This window comes from Peromyscus leucopus, chromosome 23 (genome assembly GCF_004664715.2).
Source record: "Peromyscus leucopus breed LL Stock chromosome 23, UCI_PerLeu_2.1, whole genome shotgun sequence".
Lineage (NCBI taxonomy): Eukaryota > Metazoa > Chordata > Mammalia > Rodentia > Cricetidae > Peromyscus > Peromyscus leucopus.
In genome coordinates, this window is record NC_051082.1 from 3216118 (window position 1) to 3231808 (window position 15691).

Sequence of the window (15691 nt, forward strand, 5' to 3'; positions counted from 1 at the left end):
CAGGCGAGAAAGCACCTCAGTGGTGGGTGAAAGTGTTTTATTGCCTATTTCAGCCTTCCTGTATTTTAGAGATTTCATGTAAAGAGTGTGTGTGACTTTCATAAGGAAAAACAGATTATCTGTGGCCTGGCTTCCCAGACTGCACATCCAGAGCTGAGCACCTGCTTCGTGTCGTGACTGATGCGCCTGTGAGCTAAGTGTGTCTCCCACATCACCAGCCCCCTGATCACTGCAGAAGAAACACACACCTGAGGAGCCTCAGCCAGACGCGTCTTGGATGGATGAAGCCTGTTCTGGGATGCTTCTGGGAGGCTGTGCTACCCTACACAGTTGGCTCTCTACCAACAGGTCCCTCACCCCCGTGAAAGTAGAGTCCCCGGGCAGTGGCACAATCGGGCCACACCAGAAAGGTCTGGTGCCATCTGCCTCTCACTGTGTCGTGACTCTGAGAGTCAGTCAACTTCCTCGTGTGTGAACTGTGCTGATGTGAGAACATGTAGGGATGCTGTCCCGCATGATGATAAGGTAGCTGATGCCTATGCAGCACTCTACTCTATATGGTCCAGCGCTCCCAGTTATCGTCTGGGACCACCTGCGCTTGAAGATAGGACATCTGAGGCTCAGTGAAGGCTTTAAATGATGTGGTGCAGCTTCTTGGGCTCCACCCTGGGTCATCTTCACAGAAATGTGCACTTAAGATATAGGAATAGAAGACTGTCTAACACATAGACACCAACTCTTCTTGAGTGTATGTGTGTGCGCCCGTGTGGGGGTGTTTGTGCATGTGTGTATATGTAAGCATGGAGGCCAGAGGTCAACCTTAAGTCTCAGCTCAGATACCATCCACCTTGTTTTGGTGAAACAGGGGTCTCTCAATATCCTTGTGACTCATAAATCAGGCAAGGTTGGTGGCCAGCCAGCCCAGTCTCTTGTCTCTGCCTCCCCAAAGTTAGGATTACAAGCCTGTGCCATCGCACCTGGCTTTTTTTTTTTTTTTTTTAGTATTAGGGGTCATTCCTGAAGGTGCCATGGCGAGCACTTTACCGAATGAGCTGCCTTTCCAGCTCTTCCCTGCCTTTGAGCATGGACCTTCTCCCATATAACACCTCTCTCAGTGATCAGTCTCCACTGTGAATTTGGTCAGATGGCAAGACAGATGTTAGATCAGACTGTAAGCTGCCCAAGGGCAAAGCTGTGCCCATTGACCTCGGCAGATGTGGTATCCATGGGACATAAGTGCTCAGTGCATATTCAATGTACAAACTGAGTGAAAAGGTGTTTCACCAGCCAGCGTCCAACCCCGAGGGTCCCTGGCTGCTCACCACCTCCTGCGTGCTTCTCTTCAAGGTTGACCAGTTGGCTCTTGTGCTGTGCCTCCTCCAGCTGCTTCTGTACTTCCCCCAATGCCTCTTGCACTTGCTGGTACTTAGCCTGGAAGAAAGGCTTGGTGAGGGCCAAGGTTTGGAAATGATAAGAGTTTATACTCCTGACCCTATGTCCATGCATTGGGAAACGAGTCCTCCGCATGGCACCGTGAAAGGTCAGGCCTAATGGAGGTCCTCACATCACTGGAGCCCTGGAAGGAATTACAGTGGTTCTTGTGAGACCCTCACATTAGTTCTTACAGAGGGCTATTATAAAGGGGGGGAGCCCGGAGCCTCCCTGTCTCTAGCTTTCTGTTCGGTTCAGTGATCTTTCCCCTCCTGCCATGATGCCAGCTGTCTTCGGCTTTTACCAAAGACCAAGCTAATGGGCCTAGCCCAAGACCTTCAGTCTCCAGACCATGAGCTAGTTTGATTTATAAAGAAACCCACTTAGAGATATTTTTGTTATAGTAATGAAAATAGAGCCGGGTGGTGGTGGCGCACGCCTTCAATCCCAGCACTCAGGAGGCAGAGCCAGGCAGATCTCTGTGAGTTCGAGGCCAGCCTGGGCTACCAAGTGAGTCCCAGGAAAGGCGCAAAGCTACACAGAGAAACCCTGTCTCGAAAAAACCAAAAAAAAAAAAAAAAAAAAGAAAGAAAGAAAATGGAGTCAACTGGCCAAGACCGACCATTTCACGTGTGACCATCCAAAGCCAGGGTTTGGTCACCTGTTACACATTCACTCCTGAGATGAGAATGGAGTCCCCTGTGTTTTTCCCACCCAAGTGTCTTCCAAGGTCACATGTATGATGCCTCCATCACTAAGCTCACTACCCACAGCATCTCTCAGGCCTTGCCTTAGGAAGACCCAACTGTCCCTAGGAGCTAGGACACAGAGGTCAGTTAGCCTATGCATCTCAGTACTAGTACTAGTTACTAGAAGTACTAGTAACCAGGATGTCCTACTTCTGGCCACCCCACTAGATCCGCATGAGCCCTCACCTTGAGCTCCTGAACCTCTCGGAGTGCCTGAAGCCGCTCTGCCCGCTCACTCTCCAGTGCCTGGCAGGCCACGTCACCTTTGAAGCGTTCATCAGCAAGCTCTGAGGTCAAGTCTGTGATCTGAGGAAGAGGAAACCACAAGGACCACTGACTCTCCTTTCCTCTACTCACCGCACACAGCACAGGACCATCCCGGGACAAACCACTCCCGGGGAGAGGAGAGGAAAGGCGATCCTTCTCCCTAAACAAAAGGCTAAGAGCTCATACTTCAGGTTGTAACTGTTCATGGTGTGGGAGTACCCTGCCCAGCTTCTCTGATTCTCAGTTTTCTCCACTTTGAAAGGAAGGGAGAGAACTAACAGAACTGTTGTGGGGAATAAGTGAGATAAGCCCTGGAGAGTTTAGTACAGTGCCTGGCACCCAGAAGGTACTCAACTAAAGACAGGTGCTTAGCAGAGGCTTTTAACCATCAGTGAACCTGAGTCACCCTGTGGGACTGAGCATCGCTGTCCTCGAGTAAGACACACACACACAGTTGGATGCTGCATGCAGAGCTCTCGATGGCTCTCTGTGGGCTGTGGTACTGGCCCTGTGCCTTCCTGGCCTGTCTTCCTGGTGCACCTCACCTGTAATCTGTCCTTAGCGATTACATGGACCTGTTAAGAAGGGGACAGGGAATTAACAGGACATGTGAGCTGAGTGTTTCTGAAGGAGCTGATGAAGGTGCCTTGCTTTCTCCTAAGCTGACAGACACAGGCACCAGCACCATAGGAGAGGAAATAAAGTGGACACCTGGCCTCTCAGTCCATGCTGCTTTCTTCTCGACTGTTTGAAAGACACCAGAAAGCATGGGACTGTGAATTAAGTGTGTGTGTGTGTGTGTGTGTGTGTGTGTACAGATATATTGTCCAGTGACTGTATTGTGAGTGTATCCTGTGTGTGTGTACACACATGTGTACACGACATGGTCTCATGTAGCCCAGGCCATCCTTTAACTCTGGGTAGCTGAGGATGGCCTTGAACTCCTTCATCCTTCTGGGGTTATAGGCGTGGCCCATGTATATGTCATGCTGAGGATGGAACCTAGGGCTTCACTGTGTATTTTTAACTACAAGTATAATATATATATATATATATATATATATATATATATATATATATATATATATATTTATGTGTATGTATGTATGTATGTATGTATGTATATATGTATGTAAAGTCGAGAGTTAGAGAATGTGAAAAGGAAGCAGGTACAGGGTCAAGTCTAAGAACATGTTTTTTCTAACACACTAAGTCCAGTTAGTGCTGCTCACATGTGCACGGGTGTGGGCCATCAAAGGGAGCCCCAGAGATGTCCGTAAAAGGTGACTCTCTCTTTCTCATTTTTTTTCCACAGGGGCTCCAGTTGCCCTAAGACGCACATCTGTATTGTGGGTTTATTTTATTATTAATCATTATTTTGTTTTTCCAAGACAGGGCTTTCTCTGTGTAGTTTTGGAGCCTGTCCTGGATCTCGCTCTGTAGACCAGGCTGGCCTCGAACTCACAGAGCTCCGCCTACCTCTGCCTCCCGAGTGTTGGGATTAAAGGCGTGCGCCACCACCGCCCAGCTTGTGGATTTACTTTTAGTGCTCAGAAAATAAAACATTATCATGAATGAAAGTTCTGGGAGAACTCTGCCAGGCTGATGGGCCGCTTGCAACATCAGCCGCTGGGGAAGTTGGAGTGCTGCAAGTCCGGAGTCTCATCTCGATTCGTCTTGGGCTATCCTCAGCCCGTCTGATAGCCATCCCATGTTCTTTGTCTGAGCTGACGTTCTGTGACCATCTGTGAATGGAACTTTTTGTGCTGTATTAACTTAGCACACCCCTGGCTTCCTGGCCACAGGCTAGGGATGTTCCAGCATCTGTGACCTATGATCTTATTTTCCATAAGCTACAACTGATGTTTCCCCCCAACGTACTAGAGAAGTGTTGATTCATGGTTTCTTTGTTCCGATACCATAACATTTCATAGAATGGTCACCATGTTGGATGGTGATAGGTAGCCTAGATCTGTTCCCAGGACGTGGTCACTCATATTTAACTCCAGAACAAGTGACCTCTGAGGTAAGAGCTGTGTTGTCGGGAAAACAGCTGTGCTACAGAAGTCGAGGCCACTGCGCGGTCTATGGGCTGCCTTCTTTCCCTCTCCAGCCTGTCCTTGCCCTGCTGTGGCCCAAATCACAGAAGCAGAGACAGCCAGACAGTGAGAGATGGGGAAGAACTCCAAGATCACAGAGCAAGCCAGCAGCAGAGCTGAGATCTGAACTCACATCTCTCTGCTGCATCTAGCGTCACGGCTACAGAAGTGGGGCTTCCGGGGTCTCTGGGTGGGTGGTCTCTGAGAGGGGCCCTTCTGTGCTTCCTCAGTCTGCTGGCTTGAAATCATACACCCGAGAAGCCTTGCACACTTTAGGGTTTGTTAAAGTGCAGTCTCGCCACCAGCGTCCCCAAGGCCCCGCCAGGAAGCTGAGCTCAGGAGTAGAGGACAGAATCAGAGCGACCCAGTGTCCCCCTCCCCCTAACCCTGGCCTCTCTTTGCTTTGGGCAAGTTAGATTTGCTTGTGGCCTTGCAAACACTCCACGAGGCTGGGACAGTGATCATACAATCCGGGAACATCCAGGGCCACGCTCCTAACCACCTCCCACCCCGGGAATCCGCCTTGATCCCAAGCAGGGGCCCAGCAAAGGCTCGCTCAGACAATTAGTGTGAAATTTAATTTGTGCTAATCGGCCTGAGCGTGGGGAGCACAAAATTAATATAATGCATTAATTTTGAGTCTCATGGAACCCACAGTCGGGAGCCCGAAGGACAGTCAATTCCTTCAGCTACAGGAGACTACGGGATGCTCTCACGTGGCCAAGTCCACACAAACCTTCCCATTCCTCCTTCCCTCCCCACTCCTTTTCATCCCTCTCCTCTCTTTTTCTCTCTCCCCTTCCCCTCTTCTCCCCTCCCCGCTCCTTCCTTTGAAGCATGGGTAGAGGCCCTGTCTATGGAGGGGAGGAGGAAACCCCAACTCGGAATTTCAAAAACCAATTTAAGGATGGGTGATCTGGTTTGCAAACATAGCAGATTTCTACAGATGTCACAGGCCAGTTGACGGGAAATTGCTTTAACAACCCTCCCCGGATCCACCGGGTGCTGGAATCAGCAGAAATGCCCTTTCTACTTAGGGACAATGGCCCCCGAGGACAAGCTGGGCAGAAGGGGACAGGAATGGCTGCTTGTCTCTATAGAGTCTTAAGGGAAAGGAACTGGCCGGGCCTGGTGGCACGGGCTGGTTACCCTGGTGACCCAGAGGCTGAGGCAGAAGAACCACCTGTTTAAGACCCATCTGCGTGAAACAGCAAGACATTGTCTGCGAAAGAGGGTGGGCTGCGGCTCTGTGATGGGGTGCTCACTGAGCGCGTGCGAGTCCTAGATCAATGCCCAGCACTGAGAAGAAAGCATCTGGCACAGTGGACAGCCCAGGACACACACTAAAAGCAGGGGGGGGGGTATGGCTGTCATTACCCACGGGTCCTGCAGGCATTATGCGCATACCTACTGTGTGTCAGGCCCTAGACTGAGGACACACAGGGTAATTAGAGATAAGTAACTCCTGGGGAACTCATATCTCTTAGGCTGCCCGTGCCTTCAGGTCCGACTTTCAAAGATTCTCAAACCTGGGAAGAGCTCGGGGGAGGCGAATGGAGAGAAGAGGGGTCTCAGATACGGAGGTCGGCCACAGGGGGATGCGGCTAGTGTTCTGCAGAGGGCAAGTGATTGACAGCAAGTGTGTGTGTGTGTGTGTGTGTGTGTGTGTGTGTGTGTGCAGGCACATGTGTGGAAACAGAGGACAGCCCTAGGTCTCTGTTGTTTTTCTCTTTGTTGTTTTTTTTTTTTTGCTGTGGACGCCAGGCTACCTGAGCTGAGAACTTCCGGGCTTCTTGTGTCTCTGCCTGTGATCGCCCAGTGGGAGCGCTGGGATTACAGATCCTGTGTTATGCATTCAGCTTTTACACGCGTTCAGGGACTCAAACTCGGGTCTGCATGCTTGGTGGCAACCATCTCCCTGGCTCTTAATTGCATGTTTCAGCACAGCCAACAGACAGGATTTAAATGTCCCCAGCACAAAGACACCGCCAGTGTCAACCACGTCGAGTGTGTGTGTGATCACTCTGCTTTGGCGTGTATGCTGCATACGTGTATTGACATGTCCCACGCTTCCCCATCAACGGAACAATTATGACGGTGTGTTGAAGTCCGTACAGTGGGAGCCATTGCCCACCAGAGACAGACCAACCTGGTGCAGATCGAAGGCCAGATAAGACGTGGACCTCAGCTGCCCTTGCTGGGCTGTGGCCAAAGACCCTGTGTGGACCTCTGACCCATCTGCTGAACGAGAGACTGAGTCTGCAGGCCCCGGGCGGCCCCACTGCGGTGTCAGGCAGCAGAGGGGCCGAGTGTCACAGAACGGGTGGCCCGGGCCTGGTTTCCCTGCCCTCACAGTTGCCCTGGTCATCAGGAAGTTCTAGAACAAACGTCCAGCACAGTGGCTGCTCCAACGCTCGGTTACCTCCACAGACAGCCCAACCAGGCACACCATCGCTGCCCAGTAACGGTATTCAACCAAGTGATCGTGTCCACGAAGGGCCAGTGCTGACCACAAGCCACTCTGAGAGACGGAGCCGACTCGGCCTCCTGAGTGCAGATGGGGAGGGGGGGAGACTGAGGCAGGAAGGTGCCAGCGCCGGCCTAAAGATGCGGAACCCATCCTGACAGGAGAGTAGATATTCTAAAGAGAGATGTGTGTCTCTCCTTGGCCATCAGACCATTCAAACTGGAACCGTGAAAAAACAAAATTCAAAATGGAATTTCCCCCAAGGAAGTTCATGCAGGACGAAGGAAAAGGCTGAAGCCTGATGCTTGCCAGAGAACAAACTCGAAAGAGATTTCACCCAGTTCTGACAACCTGCCAGACCGTGTGCAGGAGAGAGGGAGCCCAGACAAGACAGGTCAGGGGCAGGCGGGGCCACGGCTTGACCAGGGTGCTTAGCTGTCGGAGCCTCTTGTAGGCTTGGGTCACTGGGCCTCTTTATTCTTCTTCCTAATGTGGCCACACTGGATAAACCTTTCTCCGCTTTCCCTGACCTGTCTAGTTGCCTTAGCCTAGTTCCCTGGGCTGTGGGGCCCAGGTGCTTACATCTGGTGACAATGCCAACCCTCCTCCCCACCCACACCAACAAACCATCTCTGGGGCCTCATTTTACAAATGTGTGGGGGAATCTCGTGAGGAAGCAAGGCTTTCCACGGGCCTGTCCTGTCGAGCGGCGGGGCCGTGTTGAGAGGACACAGAGGGGTTCTGAGAGCAGGATGCGCGGAGGTCACTGGCCAGCCTTGGTGTACGTTCAGGGAGGAGGGCTTTGAGGACTCATCCAGCGCTTCACCAGGGAGGAAGTGAGCCCTCTGTCACCCACAGAGGCCACCCTAAGTCTGGGTTCAGCATCTCTAAGCCTGGGGTCTGGTTGTGTCTGCTCTGTTAGGCTCTACAAGGACCTGCCCCAGATTCCACAGTAAGACCCACGCATCTGCAGCCGAACTCATCTCAGAGCCGGTCAAAGAGGCAGCGAAGTGGGGGGGTCCCCTCTTGGGTCAAACCTTCCACGGATGAGGCCTGGAGAGCTGCAACACGGTGCGTCCCTGGCTCCTCAGGCAGAAAAGCCCACGCAACCCAGTAATAGTTAATTTCCAGCATGGAGATCAGCACCTTCCTTCAGATACAGCGTTACGTGGCACCGGATGCCGCTGTCTCCAACCCTCACCCTCACTGACAAGATGGGATTCGAGGATGAGAGGGACGCTGCCGCCGCCGCAGTGGGCGTGAGCTGCTGCTTATCACAAAAGTGATCCCTGCTGGTGTGTCACGGGGCCACGGGGCCACGGGGCCACGGGAGACAAGTTACCAACCAGCGCTGGACTCTGCGTGCTACAATATCGACCTGCCAGGGAAGCTGTCTCCACAGGAGTGACAGAAGCAGGAAGGTTATGGGGGTGACCAGCGGCTTTCTGATCAGGTCTGAGGTCTGCTCCCCAGGCACATGCCTGACACTGTAAATACTGGGTGAAACCCGTGGCTGGGGAGCACCAGAGAGAAGGGACAGGAGAGCAAGGAAAGATGTCCTTCATCCTTGCGGCTGACTGTGACTTCGTGGTCAACCGCACTCTGGCATTGATAAGCCTCCTTTGTTTTTTTCAGCCGAGCGCGGTACTACAGAAACGCTTCCATGGGGCCAGCAAGGTGGCTCAGCAGGTAAGCATGCTTGCTGCCAAGGCTAATGATCTGAGTGCAAGCCCCAGAACCCGCATGATGGAAGAAGGGAGGTACCTCTTCTTGTCATGTGTGCGGGGGTTAGCATCTAACACAGAGGCCTACAGTGGCATTGTGGGCTGCAGGGCACTGGCCGCTTATCTATGCCACACCAGCTTGTTTGCCCACGGTAACACCGATTCGCATGCCAGAGATGTGGAGGCAGCCACACACGTCCTGGCCGACCCCCCCCCCCAGCCCTTCTCCATTCTGCCTGTCTGAAGCCTGAAGAGCACTTAGCGAGGCAATGATTTGCATTTCCTGATTGCTCTTTAGACGGAGCCTCTCCTCCTCGTGAGTCTATTTGCACTCCTGAGCGTGCAAAGCTTTGAAATGAGAATGTCCCTGATGACAGAACTTCATGGAAGATGGGGGAGAAAGAATGTAAGAGCCAGGTGTGTGTGTGTGCACGTGCACGCGCATGCACACGTGCATGCTGTGAAACACTGTCTTCTGGTTGCACTCATGAGCTCACAGCGTCTGTGAAAACCTGCACAAGATCAAGCCAGTCAATGTTCCAGAAGGGAGGGGTAGGGACTCATGCCACACCCCAGCTGAGGCACTATTGCCGGGAGGAAGAGTCGTCTTCTCTAGTGGCATAGATGCTGGTAATCTACCTGTGTTCCTGTAAGTGACACCCACACACAGGCACACACACACAGGCACACACACACACACACACACACACACGCACACACATACATACACACACACATGCATACACACACACAGGCACACACACACACACATACACACACATACAGGCACACACACACATAAATACACACACACACAGGCACACACACACACATTCATGTGTATACACAGTCACACACACAGGCATACACAGGTACACACATGTACATACACAGGCATGCATACACACACGCACATGCATATATATATATACACATGCACACACACAAATACACAAGGCATACACACATGCACATACACACAGAGAGACATACATGCACACACACACACACACACACACACACACACACACACACACACTGCTAATTAAATGTAGTAGACCACCAAAAGAGGACAAGAAAGCAGGAGAAGGCTTGTTAGGAAGGAGTTCAGAGGAGTGGGAGGAGGTGAGAGGGGAGTATGATCAAAATAGATCATACATGTGCGGGATTGTGAGAGAAGAAATTTTCAGAATATATGTGCTTAGGGGCTGGAGCAACAGCTCAGTGACTATAAGGACTCACTGCTCTTCCAGAGGACCTGAGTTTGGCTCCCAACACTGGTAACTGCCTGTAACTCCCACGCCAGGGAATCCAGTGCCCTCTGCTGGCCTCCTTGGGCCCTGCACTCACATACACAAACCCACACAAACCCAGAGCCAGTTAAAAAATAAAAACACATTTTAAACAACAAGTTTACCATCATCCTTGGCCACACTGACCAAGGCTGTAGGAGACCCTGCCTCAGAAAACAAAATTTCAACAGAGAAAACATCGGCGCAGTAGAAATGTTAACAGTGGATGGCAGCAGGTCCCCAGGGAAGGTGAGTGGGCTACTCGTTCATGAGGACTGTGTGTTTCCTGTAACAGCTTTTAAATAAATTATCAATAATTTGAGGAAAGGCAAAAAGGAAGCAGCCGGCCCATTCTGGGAACCATCTGTTCAGATTTTGATCAGTTTTTAATTTTCCCTATTGGATGGTTTGTCTTCCGGCAGACTGGAGCAAATTATCCGAATGTTCTGGACTCAACCCGTAACATGTGTGACAACTTGGACTGAACGTATTTATCAGTATTTAGTGTGCCTTCACTTCACGCTCTAATCAACAACCTCCCCTTATTTGGACATCCCTCGCCCCGACCCTGCTTTCTCCTTTCACGGTTTATGTAGGGAGCTTTCGTAGCATCGCTGATTGTGAGGGGTCGGAAGATGCTGGTGTGCCAGGGCCTCCCTTCCCTCCACCGTCACCATAAAACGGGTGCCACAGCTGCCTGAGCATCACCGGCCACGGCACAGGCCCTTCCCCCCCTCAGCAGGTGCTCAGGGAGTCTGGGTGGGCGGCGGCTGGCCTACCTTGCTCTCCAGCAGGTCCGTGTTCTGCCTGAGCTCACTTCTCGACTTCTCCGACTTCTGCAGCTTCTGCCTCAGCAGCGTTAGCTCCTCCTGCAAGACAAACACCCATGTGGAAGCTGCCTGGGACGGGCCTTACGGTCCGGTCCACTCCTGTGAGGAGAAGTCTCTGGGGGTGAGGCTTCAGGGACAGAACGCTACTTAGTGAGCTCTTCAAGGGCTACAGGGAGGCCCGGGCAGTCCACATTTGCTGAAAGGATGTGAAATGCTCACATCATGTTAGTCGGGTTCATCACTCCACATACATCACGGCATCAGGACTCTACATCCCACCCCATAAATTCACACAGCAATTATTTTTCAATTAAAAATAAAACTTTTTGAAAAGGAGTAGCTGGTGATGGCATGGTTATCCAGTCAGCACGCCTGGGCTGTCACCCAGATGCTGTCACCTCCCCTCCATGATTTCCACAACATCCATGCTCTTGGGAGCCTGGTCCACATAGCCTCGTCTAGGGGCTGAGTGCCCAAGTCCGGATGGTGGCAATGCTCAGCCCTTGACCGCATGTGTGTGGCTGTGCAGAGGGCACTCAGTGCCTCACCCTCATGAGTACCACTCTCTCCCCAGGGGCAGCTCTCCAAGCCTGTGATGCCAGCGTTGGAAGGAGCAGCCGGTGGCAGGGTGAAGCATAGGCTGTGAGCATAAGGGAATACTATACTGCACTAAAGAAGAATGAGGAAGGGCTCCCCGAAATGCCCCTGGGGGTGTTTAGAATAGATTGGCAAGAGCACAGCCCAGGCTTCACAAGGTATGTGTCACCCACAGGGCCTGGGATCAAAGTGCCGTATTTCAGGCTCTTTCCAATTTGGGGACATTTGCATGGACTTGGCAGTGGTTATTTTTAGATGAAGCATGCATGGCCTACCTCCTGTTTACTGTTTGTTTGAGAAATAAAAGAGACTTGTGCGTAACTTGGTCATTTTTGCAAAAAATAAACATCAGAAAGCACATATCAGGAGCTGTCCAAAACAACTGCCCACATGAGACGTGTGTGTGTGTGTGTGTGTGTGTGTGTGTGTGTGTGTGTGTGTGTGTTGGGGATGGAGGGATGACAAGGGTTTCTCTGAGAGATGCAAAAGCCCCATGACTGAGGTCGGAACATGTGGGCCAAGGGAAACTGGTGCATTTGACCAGCATCCCAGAGAACATCCGCATTTGGGAACACATTCTCTGTTGATGGAAGCCTTTAACCAAAGGCATGGAGGACTGCTGAGCAGCTGGTCGCTGCCCACCATGGCCCTGGGTGCTGGGTTCAAGCATGAAGGTGGGCGAGTGCCACCACCCAGAAGCACAGACCCACCTCCTTGGCTCGAAGCTGCTCCATGCTAAGGGTGGGGCTCAGCAGGGGCCGGAGAGACGCCAGAAGCCCCCACCATGGCCAGTTCTTGACCTCCAGGAACACAGCCAGGTTCTTCTGGATGCACTGTGTGGCCAGCTTCCGGATCTGCAGAAGGAAAATGTGGGTGTATGGGGGTCTCCCCACCTGGGAAAGAGGACGGGAGGACGGGAGGATGGGAGGACAGAGCAATGGAGGAAACTGAGGCACAGCCTCTGTCTATTGCAGGTCATCCACAGCACCGGCCAGCAGGGGGTGGTCCACGCCACAGTGAGCTCTTGCATTAGCACTTGCTCTGGGCATCCCCGCGATGGGGTCTCATGGGGGATGCACAGTCATGCACGTTCACTCCAGATCCACATGATCAGAGTCTGCTGATCGACACAACACAGTACCTTCAGCTTCTTACATTCCTGGCGAGACAGAAAGCCCCTGCAAGCTGCTTGGAAGAGAACGATGTTCCGGGACACCAGCTTCTCTCGTTGCCTCTCTAGCCTGGAAACCACACCTGCCTTGAGGAAAACCTGGGGGCCAGGAGAGGAAGACACAGGTGAGGCCTTTGCCTAGCCGGGATGTCTGGGGGTGCCACTCAGAACCCATCTCTCTTCTCATGATGCAGACGCGGCTTAACAGGAATCTCAGGGCTGGAAGTGGTCTGTCTTCCACGGCTCCTCCTGCCTCCGGTCCCTGGCTACCCCAGTGTGCTCCAGGCATCTGTAGCAGGATAGATGCCACCCTAGGGCCTTACAAAGGCAGAATCTGGGGCTGGAGATGTGGCTCAGTTGGCAGAGTGCTTGCCTAGCAAGCAGGAAGTCCTGGAATCGATCCATACAACATGGTACTGCATGTGGGGACCCCAGCACTCGGGCAGTGGAAGAGGGAAGTTAAGAAGTTCTAAGTCACCTTTGGCTAGTGGTGAGTTCAAAGCCAGCCTGGGCTACATGAGACACTGTCTCGAAACAAAAGCAAAGCATGGCAAGAACACAAAGGAAAAGAAAAAAGAAAGGAAAGGCCTCGTTGAACCACTGCCTGAATCCCCCCCCCCCCGATTCGGGTGCAAAGTTTGACTGTCACCAGCAGCGTAGAGTGCCTACAGTCCTCTGGGACAAATTCCCCCTAGATGGTAGTCAATGCAGGTTCTGAGGTCTCGTCCCAGGCTCTCTTGAGCCCATGCACTTGGGCTGGCCGTCACAGAATCCAGCCATGCTTGTCCATGTTACGTTCCCTTCTTGATCATTGACAAAGCTACCTGACAGATGTTCACTAAAAACACTCAGATTTGGCGTGGAAGCAGGGGCAGAGGCAGGGTGGGGGGGAGGTATTGTCCTCCTGGCTCCTGCATCCCTCCCCTGAGCTGCTAGGCTCCTGCCGGAGTCCACACCTGCCAGGCTGCAGAACATCAATAATGGATGAAGATGTTGGTGGTGCTGAGGTCAATACTGTAGCACCCCATGGGGCGGTCCATGAACAGGCTGCAGGGAACAGGGTGCAATGACTCAGAAGCCCAGGGATGCCCATCGATAGAAGTCAAAAGGCAGCAGGTTCTGGGTTTGGATTAAAGGGATTTTAGAGACCCGAGGCTCTGGAGGCAGGGTGTGTCCTTGACTGCACGCCCTACAGTTCAGTTACGCCCTCAGTATACCCTTGGTCCACCTCCCTGCACACCAAGGAACGGTGTCTTAGTGGCGGACTTTGTCAGAAGGACCCAAGGGTGTCATCTTCTCTTACGTCACTGCATGGCCCTGAGTTGGTGACATTGTCAACTAATGGATAATGTGCTTAGAACGACTAGAACTTGGCAGGCAGGATTGCAGATGGTTGCTATTTTGACTTTCATTTTTGTTTTGTGTTTTTGATTTTATTTTCCCTGACAGGACTTTTCTGTGTAGCCCTGGCTGTCCTGGAACTCAATTTGTAGACCAGGTTGACCTCAAACTCAGAGAGATCTGCTTACCTCTGCCTCCCAAGTGCTCGCATTAAAGGTGTGTGCCACCACTGCATGGTGATTTTGCCCATTTTATTGGAGGAGAGACAAAGGCCTCCTCCATGCTCGGTTACCAGTGTGCACCACCACGCCCAGTTTTTTACATGGGTTCTGCGATAAACACTCTAATGGCTGAGCTGTCTCCCCAGGCCCAGGCATCTACAGTTTCCAAAAGCCCTTTGCTCTGTGTCCCAAGTTTAAGCTCCAAATTGTCCCACTGTGGGAATCAGTCGCCCAATTAATTCAATAGCTGATGACTCAGAAAGCGAGACTTGAACCCAGGACCTGGGCTCACACAGCAGAAGTTTGGATCCCAAAGGGAAGTTGAATCTAACTGGGACAAAGTTCTCCATCCATTCTCATTAAGGAGCCCCTGGGAAGGTGAGAATGAGCTCCACTGAGGAGCCAACTGTTTCATAGATCAAAGAGAGTGCTTGCTGTGACCCGGGACCACCAAGAGAATCAGCCTCACTGAAACAGAGACAGAGCCATTCCTGCCCCTCCGATTGCTCAATCATGACTGTATTAATTTCACAAACTGGTGAGTCCCAAAAGCTGCCATTAAAAAAAAAAAATCAATGATCAAAAACGATGACAGCATTCTTCATATATTACAGTAGGTGGCGGGCGCTGCCCAATCCAATATTGATTAAGTGTGAGGCTTTCATTTAAAAGATAATTGGAAAGGACTGTGCCGAGGGTGGGAGCAAGTCCACAAGACCTCGGCCCTGCGGAAGCGGGTCTTGATCTGTGTGTCTTTTTCCCCTTCTCCTTTTGAGAACACGTAACCGAGCAGTCCAACGACATGTGGAGTCACACTTGGTCATGTCAGGGCCCACAGCACAAACCTTGATAAGGTGCCAGGGCCTAGAACAATCACAGGGGAAAAAAATCTAAAAGATTCCTTTCTCATGGATTCAGCTGCTGTCGGACCTGAGCAGAGAGGACATCCTGTACCCCACCTCTAAGGAACACACCGGGGCTCACTGCTATTCTTGATCTAAAAACCGCAAAAGCCACGCTTTCCAAAAGGTCTTGTTGGGCACAGTTCCTGTGTACGTGCTAAGAATGAGTTCCTCTTCTTGGAGTCATTTCACAGATGAGAGGAGTTTTAGTTCTTTTACAAATAACAACAACAACAAAAACAGATTTCAGTGCCCTAAAGACTCGTTACCTTTAGTATGTACGTGTGTTCATCTGCATGCATGTATGTACACCACACTGTACATGCAGGTGCCAAGTGGAGGCCAGAACAGGGCATTGGATCCCTTGGAACTGAGTCACAGGCAGGCCACCACGTGGGTGCTGGGAACAAAACTCAGGTCCTCTGCAAGAGCAGCTGGTGCTCTTCACCAGCAAGCTAATACTCCAGCTCTGAGGGGTTTAGTTCTTTAAGCATTAGAATGTGCCTTTATCTGATAAGTAGCTTTACCACCCACAGATAGATGCATTCTGTAAGGAGCAGTCACGTGACTCTGCTAAAGGACCCCGGACAGAGGCAGAGA

General features: G+C 51.7%; 1 protein-coding gene across 1 annotated transcript in view; it reads right to left on the reverse strand.

The window, feature by feature from the left end:
* Positions 1–15691, reverse strand: part of Myo18b (myosin XVIIIB) — a 216633-nt gene that overhangs the window by 121317 nt on the left and 79625 nt on the right. The window contains 5 exon segments of the mRNA XM_037198646.1: positions 1323–1431; positions 2367–2486; positions 10809–10898; positions 12167–12310; positions 12598–12726. Of these exon segments, the coding sequence (XP_037054541.1) occupies positions 1323–1431; positions 2367–2486; positions 10809–10898; positions 12167–12310; positions 12598–12726 (592 nt within the window).